Below are 18,307 nucleotides of genomic sequence, written 5' to 3'. Positions count from 1 at the left end.
TCAACAATGGTGTATGAAAAATATATATATGCTATGCCAATATGATGTCAATGATTGCCAGGTGAAAATGCTACATTCTCCTTTTTATTAGGAGGAGGATGCAAACAACTTTGATGGTCGTAAATAAGCAGGTGTGGTGTGTAGTCAAGTCTTTATAAATCGGCAGAAAAAATATGAGCTCATCCTGCTGCCAGCAGTTTCCATGACAGCCCCAGCCCCTTCCAGGTATCACACCAGGAAACAACACCACTCCTCTTTACCCTCGGCTATGTTTGTCACAACAGGCGCATGAGCAGCATGGCGTCACGATATGAATGGTGAACATTGTGAGTGGAAGAGGTTCAATTATGACAGAACTAAAGAAATTGTGTCAAACGCGTGTTATGTTTTTCTTACATCATGCTGTTTTTTTTTTTTTTACACTGCAAGATGGCATTAGAAGACCCTAACACAGAACTTTGTTTCATATGTCAAAAATAACTGTTAAAAGTACATTTAATCAAAAAGTATAAAAAAAAAAAAAAAAAAGAATTGATAATAAACTTTTTGTAGGGGGTTGTTTTGGTTTGCTTTACAAATACCCACAAAAACAAGACTGCAATAAGCATGCCAAGACAGTAATTGGCAGTGTGGCTTTTGGTCCTGCCGAAGAAACAATAAAAGCATTGACGCTACAACCGCCCTGTGTTATTAGTATTTTCAGTCAGAATCGACCGACTACCATTTTATGACAGGAAATATAATTTTAGATAATTTTCCACTTTCATTTGTATCAGTTTTCCAAAAAACAAAACAACTCTAAATGATATGGTATGATATGGTACTACAACTCCCAACGAAAAGGACACACATATAAACAATTTGGTGGATAATTGATAGTTATCTTAAAAATTTTGCAATATCAATTCACAACGCATATTATCGATTACCCACCCTCCACTGCCCCCTGGTCGTCTTGTGCATGAAACGGAAGCTGACACAGCAGCGTCACACTATGCCAGTGGTTCTAAATTATTAGGGTCCGCACAGGACCTTTTCAAAAGGAATCCCAAAGGGAGTCCTTTTGCAATGGGACGAAAGGACCCTATTGAAATTGTAATTTTCTGTTATTATTGCAATGCCTCTCCCCAATTAATGTTTATTTTTGTATCTGTATGCGTCAAAATAGTTCTTTACTAACACTAAAGATACTGTTACGGTACTGCCTCTCACGCCCCTTTCCCTGCCACACTATTTAAGAAGCGCTGCAATAAAGGGGCTGTTTAGAACTCGCTCACAGTTACGTTTTTCTAGGAGATTTGTTCACGCCCCTCTCAAGTAAATCTTTAATTATTTATTTGCATGTGTCAAGATATACGTTATTGCCTCTCACATCCCCCCAAGCAGCTGCCAACAACAAGCAGTCAAGGGCAAAACAAAATAAAGTGAGGGACTTACAAGCATTATCACCCAATTCTATGCATGCTTTGAAGATACAATAGAAGCCATTGCAAAGTTTGTTGGTAAAGAGTACACTAGGGCTGGGCGATATATCGAATATACTCGATATATCGCATATACTCGATATATCGCGGGTTTGTCTCTGTGCGATATAGAAAATGACTATATCGTGATATTCGAGTATACGTTCTCACACAGTTGCTTTTAGCTGCGGGCATTACACTGCAGGCGTTTCTCACTCTTTCTTGTCTCTGCTTCTCACAGAGAGGTAAAACAAGCGCACCTTCTTACATACGTCACATACTGTCACGCGTGCAACGTCACACGCCCTCGCCCAGCAGAGAGGTAGCGGCATGGTAACATTAGCTGTTGTGCCAGCGGTGCGGTGCGAGTGGTAATACGAGAGAGAGGTGCGAATCTGGTAACAAATGAAGGAAGAATTCATTCCCAAGAAAAACAGCACGGGGTCCATCGTCTGGCAGTGGTTTGGCTTCAAGCGGGAATATGTTGAACAATTATGCGGCAAAAGCGTTGCTACAAAAAGTAGCAGCACTGCTAATGTGTACCATCATTTGAAAAGTCACCCGCTAGAGAATGAAGAGTGCTTGAAACGCCACATGTCAACATCTCCGGCCGGTGCCACACCAACAAAATGCCCAAGCAACCATTTCCAGATCAACACCGTATGAAAGAAATAGTCAACAACAGAAGGATATAACGTCCGTAGTAACCTACCACATACACTACCGTTCAAAAGTTTGGGGTCACATTGAAATGTCCTTATTTTTGCAGGAAAAGCACTGTACTTTTCAATGAAGATAACTTTAAATTAGTCTTAACTTTAAAGAAATACATTCTATACATTGCTAATGTGGTAAATGACTATTCTGGCTGCAAATGTCTGGTTTTTGGTGCAATATCTACATAGGTGTATAGAGGCCCATTTCCAGCAACTATCACTCCAGTGTTCTAATGGTACAATGTGTTTGCTCATTGGCTCAGAAGGCTAATTGATGATTAGAAAACCCTTGTGCAATCATGTTCACACATCTGAAAACAGTTTAGCTCGTTACAGAAGCTACAAAACTGACCTTCCTTTGAGCAGATTGAGTTTCTGGAGCATCACATTTGTGGGGTCAATTAAACGCTCAAAATGGCCAGAAAAAGAGAACTTTCATCTGAAACTCGACAGTCTATTCTTGTTCTTAGAAATGAAGGCTATTCCACAAAATTGTTTGGGTGACCCCAAACTTTTGAACGGTAGTGTAGGGAAGGACATACACTATTTGATTTCCTATTATGCAGCTCATTTTTATTTGATAGTTATTGAAATATCTTGTGTGACATCATGCACAAAAGTGCACTTTATCTGTTTTTAACAATTGTAGTGGCGTTCTGTACAAAAAGTGCACTTTAATTTAGTGTTGTTTTGATGTCATCTTAGTGACATCATGCACACAAGTGCACTAATAACTTGTTTTAACATGTCTCTGACAATCTTGCACTTTCTGTTTTGAAATGACATAAATGTTTGTGCCACTGCTTAATAACTGTTTAATAAATACAATTTTGGTAAATTGACTTAGTTGTGATTTCCCTCTCTGCATGAAAGTTTAAAATGAGCATATATTAATGAAGTATGAACAAGAATGTTTTAATATAGACACATAGAATCATCATACTGCTGCGATTATATGAATTAAGTGTTAATTCAAGGCTAAGGCAAAATATCGAGATATATATCGTGTATCGTGACATGGCCTAAAAATATCGAGATATTAATAAAAGGCCATATCGCCCAGCCCTAGAGTACACCCACACTCACCGGCTTCAAGTGACGCGTTTAAGTGCTCAAAGTTAACCACACCACGTTGCAATCATGCAACAAAAATATCTGGCTTATTATATATATTGGGTGTACCCCGACTTCCGCCCGAATGCAGCTGAGATAGGCTCCAGCACCCCCCGCGACCCCAAAAGGGACAAGCGGTAGAAAATGGATGGATGGATATTGGTAACTGAGCCTTATAAGAATAACGCTGAAGAAAGCACGGCAGTCATACTCAAGAGGATATTTATTTTTTCCCATGTTCATCTCCCTGCACGCAGCACTGTCATCAAGCGTGCCAGAAAAACCAAGCGCACACTTGCAGCCTTCACAGTAAAAGCTTGAAAGCTCGAAATTGAATTTGGGAAATTAACCATGATACCCAGCCCTATCAACCACAATGCCATCATTTGTTGTCATTCCCAACAAATTGTGTTTGCTCTGGGCAAAACTTCTTGCTCTCACTGAAACTTGATCTGCACACAATGTTGACACGAGGGACTGTTTGTGGGGACTTTTCCTCAACCTCTGCAGCCCAATTATATCGTAGAAGTCACACCCTTAGACACAAACATGCATACCGCAAATAAAGACACTCAACATGCTGTAAAAGTCTTTCCTTTACGTGGACCCCGACTTAAACAAGTTGAAAAACTTATTTGGGTGTTACCATTTAGTGGTCAATTGTACAGAATATGTACTGAACTGTGCAATCTACTAATAAAAGTTTCAATCAATCAATCAATCCATATATCTTTTAAAAAGTAGCAGAACTGATGACATGACATGAAGAAAGTCTTTTTATGATGAAATGCAGTTTTACATGACTATAATGCAATCTTCAATTACTGTGTTAAAACTATTTAATAAGGTAGCCATATTTATCCTGCAAGTGTTGTTTGTAAAACCAACAAGTCTTTCACTTCTAATTATTCCCCAGCAGAGGATAGCTCTTGAGGTTCAACCCAGATGGGAAAACAAGGGGGGAGCCTGAAAGGCAGGGGAGGGAGGCAACAGCTGTAGTTTGGAAAGAAGGAAGGAGAACGAGGGGGAGAGAAACAGGGAGTGGGTACGATAACATTAGGGAAACATGGTGGATTACTTAGCACCCATGACCAGCCATTGGAAAGACGCCTCTGTAAACTACAGCTCAGAAAAGGTTGTAGCCTACTGCATATGAAGTAGCTCAATGCCAAGTGTAAAATCCTTAAAAGACATGTGTGATTTCCTTATTTCCTTATTATCCTCATCTGTTTGCAGCAGGACTTTCCTGTACAGCACAGACACTACTTTGTTTATGTCAACAGGCCTAGACTTTCCAGTTTCTCTTATTGGATAATGGCTAAAGACAACCATCAGCTGGAATGGAGAGTTGTTTGCTCTTGTCTCAGCGGTGCATTTAAGTGCAGACACAGAAACAGGTGGCGGATGAATGTTATTAATGACTTTCTGTATCTCTGCTTAAGCAATCCACCATCTCTGATACTTTTCTTATTCATTTCACATGTGTCATGCCAAACTTTGAGAAGGAAATATTTATTCTTCCTTTTGGGAGGGAACCAATCCCACGCTAGCTGCAGAAAAGTCAACCCCGGCCGGGCTCCCCGGGCTCGGGGTCTTTCTGTCTGGAGTTTGCATGTTCTCCCCGTGACTGCGTGGGTTCCGTCCGGGTACTCCGGCTTCCTCCTACTTCCAAAGACATGCACCTGGGGATAGGTTGATTGGCAACACTAAATTGGCCCTAGTGTGTGAATGTGAGTGTGACTGTTGTCTGTCTATCTGTGTTGGCCCTGCGATGAGGTGGCGACTTGTCCAGGGTGTACCCCGCCTTCCACCCGAATGCAGCTGAGATAGGCTCCAGCACCCCCCGCAACCCCGAAAGGGACAAGCGGTAGAAAATGGATGGATAGAATATTATACAGGCCAAATAATGAAGCGCCGTTCACTGCTCGCTGTACATATCCTACGAAGTCAGACCTACACTGTTTCAATGCCCATTTCTCAGATGATATTATTGTTGATGACTGAAGTGCTGATATCAACCAAACCTAACCCCCCCGCCCCAACACCCTCCACATCCCACCCCCCGGATTGTAAATAATGTAAATAATTAAATGTATATACTCTGATGATGATTAACTTGTGTGATGACTGTATTATGCTGATAGTATATATTTATACCATGAATTGATTAACGTGGACCCCGACTTAAACAAGTTGAAAAACTTATTCGGGTGTTACCATTTAGTGGTCAATTGTACAGAATACGTACTGTACTGTGCAATCTACTAATAAAAGTCTCAAAAACTCTGGGGGTACTTTCCTTTTCTGTGCACTGTTGTTCACGTAATCAGAATGGCTATCGGGATGTTTGGATTTCAGGTGATTAAAACAGACTTAGACAATGTCTTCACAAAAGATCCTCTTCTTCATATTTTCACATCGCGCATTGTGCAGATCTCTGTACCCGGATATTTCTCGGATAGATTGAGGTACATCCACACCGCATGTTGCCTTCACTCCAAACAATGGCAGTGTTTTATCTCTGATAAAAGACTTTCAGCTGAAAATTTGGTGCATTACCATCTTAGATTGAATGGATGGATAGATCTACTGTACATTTATTACAAATCTAGTTATAATGGCTAGGAGTTGTAAAATCCTGTTTTTCACAAGCATTAGTCTCTTCAATCCACAACTGTTACTAAAAAAGGTTTATTGAAATGAATTTAATGCCTCAGCTTTCTTTCAGTACACAGCTGTTTTCCAACATAATGATCATGCCCTTGTGTTAGCGTCACAGTATTCAGGTTGCTGAGTCAGCTCTAGGAAAGCCTGTTAAGGTGGCCTATTGTTTTGTTCAAGAGCGGTTTACCAGTCAGGCCCCTGCTGTGGGGAAAATAACCACAATGTGAGCAAGAGGATAAACAAGGCAAGTAAAGGGACAGTAAAAAAAACACTGATCATTGTCTCCAAGACAAGTCACAAACTCTGTAAAACTGACCATTTATCCAGATTTCTGGCCGAGAGAAAGTTAACGTTTAAATAGCACGGCAGCAATGACGCTGGGATCGATGCATGTGGCCAAGGGCACTGCTATAATGAGAAAAGGTCAAGGGTCAAAGCATGTCAGGGTGCAAGACTGCTGGTGTTGACAAGTCCAGCCAGGCCCATCGTGAGAAGGCAAATAGGAGAAGTGAATGATGTTTAACGGCACTAAATGTATATGGACACACCTTCATTGGCATGGGCCACGAAGCAATAGCAGTGATTGTTCGCGTTAGGGATGAGTCAATACATAAGTTTATTTGTTGCTGTACATCTTCTGCCTACATGTTATGAAAAGGTATAGTAGAGAAAATGGGAATAGGAGGGGGTCAGTTTGAGCCTGGAATGCGGGAAAACATTTCTGTGAGGTCACATGAATTACGAGATGTTTTTTCACAAAGCTTGTGCTAACAATAATGCAATAAAACAAGTTAACGAGAGTAAGAAGATGTTTACGCTTCCAAACATCAACAGTCGAACACAACAGGACAGAAGCGGGGGTTGTTGGGGCGCCAGGTTTGGTTGGCTGGCTGGTGAGGGTGTGGTCGCCAAGCTCCTCACCCTAGGATGTGGGAAATGAACTTGCAGTGAACTGAATATGATCTAGGTTGCGGCTGTCAGACAATACATGCCATTGTACTGCAGAGCGCCGTCGGCATCAGCATCATGCCCTTTGGACACTCTACCCTCCATCCTCGGGGCCCGAGGCCACATGAGCCTCACAAGGAACTGCACTTTTAAACTAGAAATATATGGAAAATTGCTCCGATTGTCCTAGGTCAGGGGTCGGCAACCTTTACTACTCAAAGAGCCATTTTGACAAGTTTCACAAATTAAAGAAAACAATGGGAGCCAAAAAACTCTTTTGAAAATTTAAAATGAAATAACACTGCATACAAAGCTTTTTTTGCTTTGTGCTATGTTTTAACCAGGGGTCTCAGACACACGCCCCAGTCCGCACCTTAATATTTAAATTTAATGTTAGTGCGTCCCGCAAGTTTTACATGAATGGCGCTTGATAGCATCATACTTGCCAACTCTGCCAATTTTTCCGGGAGACTCCCGAATTTCAGGGCGTGATGGCACTGCTTTTAGCGCCCTCTACAGCCTGCTCTAACAGCGTACCTGCTCGGCCACATGTAGAATGCAGCTTCTGCTTGCACACGTAAGTGACAGCAAGGCATACATGGTCAACAGCCACACAGCTTACACTGACGGTAGCCGTATAAAACAACTTTAACACTGTTACGTTACAAATATGCGCCACACTGTGAACCCACACCAAAAAAGAATGACAAACACATTTCTGGAGAACATCCGCACTGTAACACAACATAAACACAACAAAACAAATACCCAGAATCCCATGCTGCCCTAACTCTTCCGGTCTACATTATACACCCCCTCTACCACCAAACCCCGCCCTCCTCAACCGACGCACGGAGGGGGCGGGGGTTGATGTGTGGGGGGTTTGTGGTAGGGGGGGTGTGTAATGTAGACCGGAAGAGTTAGGGCTTTCACATCCGAGTGGTACGAAGTCACGGAAGAAGAAAAAATACAATGGTGCTAATATGGCGGACTCTATTAAATCAATAGTGTGGACTCACTTTGGCTTTTGAAGTGAGGATGGGACAAAACTGAATAAGGAAGGTGTATTCTTTTTCACCCGTTTAAACACAACTCTGTATTGTAGATTATTAAGAGCAATATATTTATAATCACTGTATCACCATATTGAGATATCATTATTGTGAGCTATGTATCACGCATTGAGATTCAGAGTCTTAATCGCCATGCTAATCAAAGAAATTGATCTTAAAAATGTTTTCTTACTCATTTAAAAGCTATTGCAAGATTTTAGCCTTTTTTTTTTTTTTTTAAATATGCATGTAGCTAACTGTTTCCCACACACATAACAAATAATTTGACAGCTAGGCAAAACAAAGCATGCAGTGAGCCAGAAGAGCTGATATGAGGAAGCTCTCATGTGCTTCTAACTATAGGAAACAACGTGCTTGGGAAATGACATCACATAGTAGGCAGTGCACAGTCCTGTTTGACTAGATGTCTGACATGATAATGAATGAGAGTATCATCTCACAGTGTGTCCTCAGGTAAGCCACGGTCTCTGAATGCCCGGTTTTGGACTGTGAACGCATGCCTGGAGGGGAGCGATGAAGGGAAAAAGACAACTGTGTGCATATCAGTCGACATATGTCATGACATTCCCTTGTAAGGAATACTGTGGTGCATTCCCTGGGGGATTCTAGATCAGTGTGAACATAAATCATGCAAAAACACAACATACAAGACAAAACATCCATCAACATAATGCACTAGGTTCCATTCTCGTCGGTGCTCTAGTCTCTATCTAACATTTATGAGGAAGTGTGACGCAGTGGAGCTTCTACTGGGGGGTGTTTAATAGTGCCTTCCTGTGGGGCAAATAAATAACAATATGCCATGGGAACACTGTAGTTAGAGAGGGTTTTCAACCAGACATCCAAGTAATAAATTGTACACCTTATGCCTAACAACAGTGTTTTGACTAATGAAGAGATTTCTCACACTGTTTCTGCATTGTATTTACTTAATAGCAACCAGATCTGAATGTTTATTTTGTTTTTATGTACTGTAATGCACATGGACATTTTTTTAAGTATGTTTTAAATGTGGCCTTTTTCCCATAACCCCACCAAGCACAAGACTAGAGATTATGTCTGTGAATGAGCATGGTCAAAAAATATTTTTAAAGATTTAAATATTTTGCGAAGAAACCATTCGATTTCGGTGATCATTTTCAATTATTTAACCCTAACCCCTGGAAATTCTGGTGTACTGAAGATGGCAGAAATACAGTCATGTGAAAAAACTATGACAGGTTGTGTTTGGGTAAACTAATGTTCCGAGTCTTTAACCGCTGTGCAGAAACCATGTACTTTAAAATGTTCCGTTCTTTTAATTTGTTAAGCAAATAAACACTCTCCTCTTTATTACAATTGTTGCCCAAGTTTTTTTTGAATGGTATCTTCTTACGGGCTATATCCCGAGCGTTGAGATTGGCGCATGTGCATTATGAAGGGTCCCATTTCGGCATCACATAATTAAGTCACATAATCTAGGTGTGTTAGTCCGGTTTCTCAAAAGCCAAACATGATCTGATTAATGTTTCCATGGGTCGTAGGATGCTTCTTTAGAGCCAAACTATTTGAGAAATCAGACTAATTCAGTGCATGACTGACATTAGTACCAAACAGATCCCTCGACCAATAAGATGAAGTGTATATTTTTGGCACATTTTTCAAACACTGATTGATATCTACGGACCAAATGTAATGGAACAATTGTATCCTTGTGTCCTTGAGACTCTACAGCGTCAAAGCTAGTGTTTCATGTTGAAAAGTCGTACGACACAAAGCTTTTAAAAGCAGTTTGATAACAGCCAAGCACGTCAGCATGTTAATTAAACTCAGACTGTCTCATTTTACTACCCACACACTACACATGCTCAGCTCATGAGTTCCTGATGCAAATAAAAGCAAATAAAGCCCTCTTGAGCTCATACAGAATAACCTTTCTGACGTAAAGTCGTGCATGACTTGGTCAACCATGAACTGATGAATCCCACAAATGTGATGGTCAACAATAGCTTGTGACTTTAAAAGCAGCTAATAATGAACAAATGTGAGCATCCCAGTGATCAACAAGGAGATTAAAATGTATAATTCATGGAACCTTTAGATCTCTTGAGGGCATGGTTCCACCCAAACCATCATAAACAAGAAGGCAAGCGTTCATAGCGATTCATAGCGAAGATTACTATTGCAACAACACATAACGCTATCATAACACATCGTAAAACTTATTGCAACAACACATCATCAGTAGGGTAAAACTAACCTGTCTCACGACGACCTTCATCATGGCCTAACAACCTAAAAACCCCAATTTAAAAATTGTACACATAAATTGATATCCACCTGTGGCATACGGATTTATTTTTGATTCATACATGACAAAAGTTTTTAGATCGATACCTTATTTAGATTTTGTATAACCCTGTCCTGCAACAAAATGACAATGAAAACACATCCTCTTGGAATCTCAGAGAAGTAGTGACTTGTCCTGTTTTATTTCAAGGTTAACAGACCAACTGTATTCTTTAGTCATTAACTGGAAAAGTTCCGCTCCTGTGTTTATTCTGTTTCACTGCCGACATCTCCTCAGTAGAATGACATACAACTTCCCCGTATTGCATCAACAACGCAAAGTTGCATAACCAACAGACAAGGTAGCAAGGCTGTGCATAGTCAGCATTGCAATACTTGTAAGGACATTTAATTACTGGTTGCAATCCCATAGTGAAACGTCCTAAATGGCACTTGTGTTTCTAAAATGTCATTGTGTCGCAGAGCAAAGCTCAAAGGAATTTCCAAATGCAGACCTACCAAAATTCGGCATAGTGAACCTTGTTGTCAGGCAGATAAATATAAATGTCAAGAGGACTTACTCGTGTCCGCTTATGCCAAAGCATGATACTATTCCAAGTAAAATGCCGAAAAGTTGACTCTAGTCATTAAATGGCAAGTGGGAATAGTCATGTAACTTGTGTTGTCCAATAACAAACACCGCTAGTGTGCCTGCCCAGCATCACCACACAAAACAATTCAATGAAATACAACACCCATCCAAGGGACCCACATTGTAGCAAAAACAGCATTAAGATAAAGGTGACTGAACTGTATGTACTCCAGGTCTGTGTCAAACCATGAAAAACACAAATGTCCAATACTAAATTATTAAGGGGAGACAAACTATCAATTTACAATTATATTGCGTGCCTAGTGGTTCCTCTGGGCAATGTACTAGAGCCACCAAATCTCCTAAAAACACTAATACCTCATAAACTAATAGAGTGATTGGTAGGTTGAAGACTGCAGGAAAGTCAGAAATGTCCTACATGGAGTTGACAAAGCCTCTCGCCTCATAGCGTTCCAGGCAAAAATGGCTGACGACCTTAATAAACTGGTGGGTTCTTCTGGTTACAAATACTTAATTGGTCATAAATGTACAGGACATTGTATTAGAGCCACCAAAGGTCCCTACAAAAAAACTTCCTAGACAGTGTGGATAGATATAAAGAAAGGCTGTCAAATGATCACATTTTTAAATCGGATTAATCATATTTTGGAATTTGGATTAATCGTGATTATTCACAGGTGATTACTCAATTGCATAATTGAAATAACCTTAAGAAAAGACCCTAATATTTGTACACAAATCTAATTTTATTGTCAGAATTTCATCCAGGGCATTTTTAAACATTTTACTCGAATACATGTCATTTATTTGCACAAAATGTATGGTTTATGGTTTGAGTTTTTTTCAAACATGCATACAATTACAACATGATACATCACAATTTCCAGTTTCTCGTTTCAACATGTTCGAAAATGAGTAGGAAGAAGCAGAGTTGATTAAATCCTGCCCCTTTTCCATTACACAGCAGTTGCTAACACTTTTGTTTAGTTCCTGTTCTCAATTTGTTCACGTTATACTCTATAAATATTCAAATAAAATAAAAAATTATAATAATAAATAGTGAAGTAAGTTGTATTTCATACAGTTAAATTATCAAGAAATAGAAAATATTTAACATCCCAAAAGGGACAAGCGGTAGAAAATGGATGGATGGATTCTTCTTCTTTGTACTTTGTAAACACTTTGAGCTTGAAAAGCGTCTTTAACTGGATCATATTGGTACTTTGCATAATTCAATTCTACATACTGATATACTTAAGGTTTTAAGTGTTGTACGAGCATACAAATGTTTTAAGTTACATTTTTCTCTGAGGTTGTAGTTCTCTTTTGTTGATAAGAATTGTTGTACATTCTTGGGTAACAGGTTATAGTTTGCTTTGTGCATAATTTTAACTGCAAATTCACTATATCGTCGAATTTCAATATTTTTGATTCAATAAATAAAGAGTTTGAATATATCCAACATTATGTATTATTCTAACTGACCTCTTTTGTAACACGAGTAGTGACTGAAGCGTACTTATGTATTGATCTGATCACTAACCGCACAGCGGTTAAGGTAAAAGATAGAGTACGGCCAAAATAAATTGCATAATAAATCCAAGAGCGCAGATGATTAATGCGATTAATTTTTTATGATTAATCACGTGAGTTAACTCTTTAATTTTGACAGCCTTAAAAAATAAGACAAAGGGTCGTAATAAACACGTAGCTCCTTTGTATCTAACTAGTTAATTAGATTCTCCAAACAACTAACCTAATCTTTATGGTCATTTTTAAAATCCATAAAATAGATGAACAAGTGACAAATGACCAACTTCCAGCTTAATTGAGCATTTTGGCCAAACATAATTAAAGAACATGGCTAACAACAGCTGCTTTGTTTATGGATAGTTAATCCTGACAAAATCATCTAATCTGGACACTGATTTCTATTCGTTGAAAGACAATATCTATAACTATAAATACAGACAAATATTGTACATACAATCATAAAGAGGTAATATACATATATTTTACATTTAAAAACTTCTTTGTGGTCTACAAAGGATGTTATGGTGGTTCTTTGGTCAACATTTTACATACACTACCTAAGTTTTACAGACCGTTTTTAAGCCGCTTTTTACCGTTTACGTAGCAAATCTACTGACAGATATAAGTCCAAACAATACGCTACTTTGTATTAAAAATGGCAACAACAGAGGATGCATGTGCCTTTACTAGCCAGTCTGCCCCACAACAAGAGGATAGCGGACAAAAAGGAGCTTATTGACTACATCGTCGGCCTACAATGGCGGAAGCGTGCAAAGCACTTTGAGTCAATCTCTACCATATGTCATCGGTGCAAAAAACATCACAGGTTTTACAAATTCCAAATTGCTTGGTTCTAGGAAGTATGAAGGAAGGCGAGATTGTTTTCTAAATACTGTATCCACGCAATGCCACGACGATTTGATTTCACATTTTCGGGACTTATGCAGATTCCAAATACCGGTACACAACAGCAGATAGCAATAGGTTACAAAAGTTAGTTTTGTGTAATAGGGCCCGGCCCCTTTAATAAGATTTGCTTTGTTTATGAATAAATAATCCTGACAAAAAAAACTAACCTGGACACCAATTTCTATTTGGTAAATGTCGATATCTAGAAAAAAAAAAACTATAAACACAGACAAATATTGTTCATACAGCCTTAATTTGTTTATGTTGTATGACAGTGGTTTCAAACATACGGCCGAGGGCCGGATCAAGCCTGCGAACAGGTTTTATCCGGCACGCGGGATGAGTTTGCCAAGTATAAAAATTAATATGAAATTTTTGAATGAAAGAAACTGCTGTTCTAAATGTGTCCACTGCATGTCGCAATAGCAATTATTTGTATATTTGTAGATGATGCTACATATGTACAAAATAAACATAGTTAGTACATCAGTCGAGGAAAATTATCAAAGTATATAATTAACATACTGTAATTTGATTTTAATATAATTTTTTTATCTTGATAGATTGAAAATTAACACCAATGAGTTGACTGATGAACATTATCACATAATTTATTCAGAAAATATAAATAACGACAAATAAAGATAGAACACTATTAACCGCAACATAACAACATGTACAGTATGTGTAAAAAAACCAACAACATTATGATTTGTAAATTTTCAGAATGTGCTTGTTCTATTTTCAAACAAAGAAAACAATCTGAAGTTGTCTTTATTTTTAAGTTATCGTGCCGGGATTTTACCCGCCCACTTGGGTGTAGATTTTTCTCCACGTGTCCCCCGATCTAAAATGAGTTTGACACCCCTGTTGTACGACATCAGATTGCAGTGTGGCGTTCTATTGACCTTTTCCTGGACCTAGTTCGGAAATGTCCAATTTTGAAATACAGTCGTGATAGAACAGTACAGAGATGATACATTAAAGTGTATAGGTCAGTTCTCCCTGAAAAAACAATCAATCAATCAATGTTTATTTATATAGCCCTAAATCACAAGTGTCTCAAAGGGCTGAACAAGCCACAACGACAGCCTCGGTTCAGATCCAACAATTTATAGCATTTATAGCGGTATAGCGCAGTTGGTAGAGTGGCCGTGCCAGCAACTTAAGGGTTACAGGTTCAAAAACAGTTGTACGACATCAGATTGCAGTGTGGCGTTCTACTGACCATTTCCTGGACCTAGTTCGGAAATGTCCAATTTTGAAATACAGTCGTGACAGAACAGTACAGAGATGATACATTAAAGTGTATAGGTCAGTTCTCCCTTAAAAACTATCAATCAATCAATGTTTATTTATATAGCCCTAAATCACAAGTGTCTCAAAGGGCTGCACAAGCCACAACGACATCCTCGGTTCAGATCCAACAATTTATAGCATTTATAGCGGTATAGCTCAGTTGGTAGAGTGGCCGTGCCAGCAACTTAAGGGTTACAGGTTCGATCCCCGTTGTACGACATCAGATTGCAGTGTGGCGTTCTACTGACCATTTCCTGGACCTAGTTCAGAAATGTCCAATTTTGAAATACAGTCGTGACAGAACAGTACAGAGATGATACATTAAAGTGTATAGGTCAGTTCTCCCTAAAAAAACAATCAATCAATCAATCAATCAATCAATCAATCGATGTTTATTTATGTAGCCCTAAATCACAAGTGTCTCAAAGGGCTGCACAAGCCACAACGACATCCTCGGTTCAGATCCAACAATTTATAGCATTTATAGCGGTATAGCTCAGTTGGTAGAGTGGCCGTGCCAGCAACTTAAGGGTTTCAGGTTCGATCCCCGCTTTTGCCATCTTAGTCATTGCCGTTGTGTCATTGGGCAAGACACTTTACCCACCTGCTCCCAGTGCCAGCCACACTGGTTTAAAAATGTAACTTAGATATTAGGTTTCACAATGTAAAGCGCTCTGAGTCACTAGAGAAAAGCGCTACATAAATATAATTCACTTCACTTCACATTATACAGGGTGATAACATTAAAATATGGGGTACGTAGCATTGGAGGTTTTTAGACTCAGATGTGTTTGATCACCAAACAAAATTGTTTGAAGCAAAGGAAAAAGACAAATTAAACCCAGCATTCATGAACTTACTTGTATTGAGTCGTTGGCCATCGCCGTGTTCGAATAACCGGACAACCTGTGCTCATGTAGGGGTTTGTCCCCCTCGTCAACGGGCCGTCACCCCCTCCGAAACAATAGCACACAAAGATGGATGTTGTCTCAACTTTGACCGAAACAGCCTGTTGACACAAAAGGCGGTAGAGAGGTAATCCTGCTTTGGGGTGGACCCACCCTCGTCCTCTCAAGTTGTGTTTAAAAAAGCAGCCGTAAAACGTGTTTGCTCGGTCTCCCGTTCAATCATCCGAACCGCACCACAATGGCAGCCGTAACAATGAAGCGATCACCGGTTTAAAAGAAAAAAGAAGAAAAAAGAAAGCCCCCTCCTCAGCGGCGCCTCCAGTCTCGTCCTGCCGCTGAGAAAAAAAAGTCACATCCACGGGCGGTTATTCACCGTAAAATGCGAAAGAAAGGCGGCAGCTTGCTTGCTCCGTGTGCGTGTGCTCGCTAGCGCCGGTATCAGTAACATCCGTGAACCGCCAACACGCCTGGCGCTGGCTCGTCCCCGTGTCACGTGACACGCGGGACGCCGCCTGTCAGTGCGTGAACGAGCGTGCGCGCGGCCGTTAAAACACGCCGGGGTTTGTTTTTTTGCCGTCTTAAGATTTTCAGAATAAACGCTCGCTGTACAAAACTTGTAAGGAAACGCAGTAGCGCGCGTGCGCGTGTGTTCGTCACCGCGCAGGCAGTATGCGTCACATGGCGTGCGGTTGTCAGGTCAACCGTAACGCGCGATGTCAACCAACGGTTGAATAATAAAACATAAGAGTGAGCGCTAATTATTTTAATTTGTAGGTTAAGTTGTCTGAATTGCGCGTGTAAACAAACGTTTTCTTGTTCTACCTGTCACTATTTGGCTATATTGAGTGTCAATTCAAATGTTCTTTCATTTTAAATCCCAGGTGTCAAACTCAAGGCCGGGGGGCCAGATCTGGCCCACCACTTCATTTTATATGGCCCGCAAAAGCCTGGAAATCATATGCATCAGTAATGTACTTTTTTAATGAATGTATCGTTCTTTAAATCTTTAAATCTTTAATATTATATAATATAATTAGGGCTGCAACAACTAATCGATTAAATCGATTAAAATCGATTGTAAAAATAGTTGGCGATTAATTTAGTCATCGATTCGTTGGATGGTTCTTTTCCTCTTTGGTCCGGAGGACACGGCGTCCACAGTTTCCAAAAACAATTTGAAATGTGGACTCGTCAGACCACAGAACACTTTTCCACTTTGTATCAGTCCATCTTAGATGAGCTCAGGCCCAGCGAAGCCGACAACGTTTCTGGGTGTTGTTGATAAACGGTTTTCGCCTTGCATAGGAGAGTTTTAACTTGCACTTACAGCTGTAGCGACCAACTGTAGTTACTGACAGTGGGTTTCTGAAGTGTTCCTGAGATCATGTAGTGATATCCTTTACTAACTGATGTCGCTTGTTGATGTAGTACAGCCTGAGGGATCGAAGGTCACAGGCTTAACTGCTTACGTGCAGTGATTTCTCCAGATTCTCTGAACCCTTTGATGATATTACGGACCGTAGATGGTGAAATCCCTAAATTCCTTGCAATAGCTGGTTGAGAAAGGTTTTTCTTAAACTGTTCAACAATTTGCTCACGCATTTGTTGACAAAGTGGTGACCCTCGCCCCATCCTTGTTTGTGAATGACTGAGCACTTATTGGAATCTACTTTTATACCCAATCTTGGCACCCACCTGTTCCCAATTTGCCTGTTCACCTGTGGGATGTTCCAGATAAGTGTTTGATGAGCATTCCTCAACTTTATCAGTATTTATTGCCACCTTTCCCAACTTCTTTGTCACATGTTGCTGGCATCAAATTCTAAAGTTAATGATTATTTGCACAAAAAAAAAGTTTATCAGTTTAAACATCAAATATGTTGTCTTTGTAGCATATTCAACTGAATATGGTTTGAAAATGATTTGCAAATCATTTTATTCCGTTTATTTTTACATCTAACACAATTTCCCAACTCATATGGAAACGGGGTTTGTACTTTAGAATAGTGGGAAGCAACATTGATATGTACTGTCCTCTGAAAAAATGTCAACAAACAGCCATGTCTATATATCCAGCACATCCAAATCGTGTCCGTTTCATGTGAGCACCATTTTTGATGCTGATGCAACTTTAGAGAGTACAATACGACTTATAGAGGTTGTGTTATTAAGATGTATCATAAATGAACACTCTGTCCTTAGTCGCTTCATGTTTCAAATATAACGGACTTGCCACATTGTTGATTTTTAATTTTTTTAAAGCATATTCCACAACCTTTCGGCCTAAATTAAGTAATTTCAAGCATTAGCAAGGCGAAATTGGCACAAAAAATTCAACCTTACACTAATCTTGGCCACTAGGAGATCAAACCAATCAAAGCACGCTGTTCAGTAACGTGGCCACTGATTGGCTCAGCCTCAGGAAGCATTACTATACTGGGTTAAAGGAGTGTAAAGGTGACTTAAGGGTGTTATTTTATGTCTAGAAGGCTTTTATAATGTGTACAAACATACCTAAAAGGTAAACAGGTTTTTTAGCTATGAAAATATTTAATTTATGATTAACAATTCCCACTTTGCAGGAATATGTTTGTGTAGGACTGTATTGTATTGTGATGCCGTCATGCAGCTTGTCCATACCGGGTCACGCTGTTTATTGGACTAAGTGTCATTTCCAATCATATTGTAATACCTCTTCATGCACCTTTTTTCAAAGTGCACAGCAATTAAACTTTTTAAATTCACGTCTAATTTTATATTTGATAGACGTTTTAGTGGGGGGAAAAATAATCAAACTGGA

General features: G+C 39.6%; 1 protein-coding gene across 1 annotated transcript in view; it reads right to left on the bottom strand.

The window, feature by feature from the left end:
- The window catches only part of pkn1a (protein kinase N1a), an 88,302-nt gene extending 72,204 nt beyond the window's left edge, over positions 1 to 16,098 (bottom strand). Inside the window, exon 1 of the mRNA XM_062027045.1 lies at positions 15,460 to 16,098. Within this exon, the coding sequence (XP_061883029.1) occupies positions 15,460 to 15,480 (21 nt within the window). The 5' untranslated portion in view covers positions 15,481 to 16,098. The remainder of the gene's footprint in view (positions 1 to 15,459) is intronic.
- Between the last annotated feature and the right edge of the window lie 2,209 nt (positions 16,099 to 18,307).

This window comes from Entelurus aequoreus, linkage group LG18 (genome assembly GCF_033978785.1).
Source record: "Entelurus aequoreus isolate RoL-2023_Sb linkage group LG18, RoL_Eaeq_v1.1, whole genome shotgun sequence".
Taxonomy (NCBI): Eukaryota; Metazoa; Chordata; class Actinopteri; order Syngnathiformes; family Syngnathidae; genus Entelurus; species Entelurus aequoreus.
This window is presented reverse-complemented; position numbering and strand designations above follow the sequence as displayed.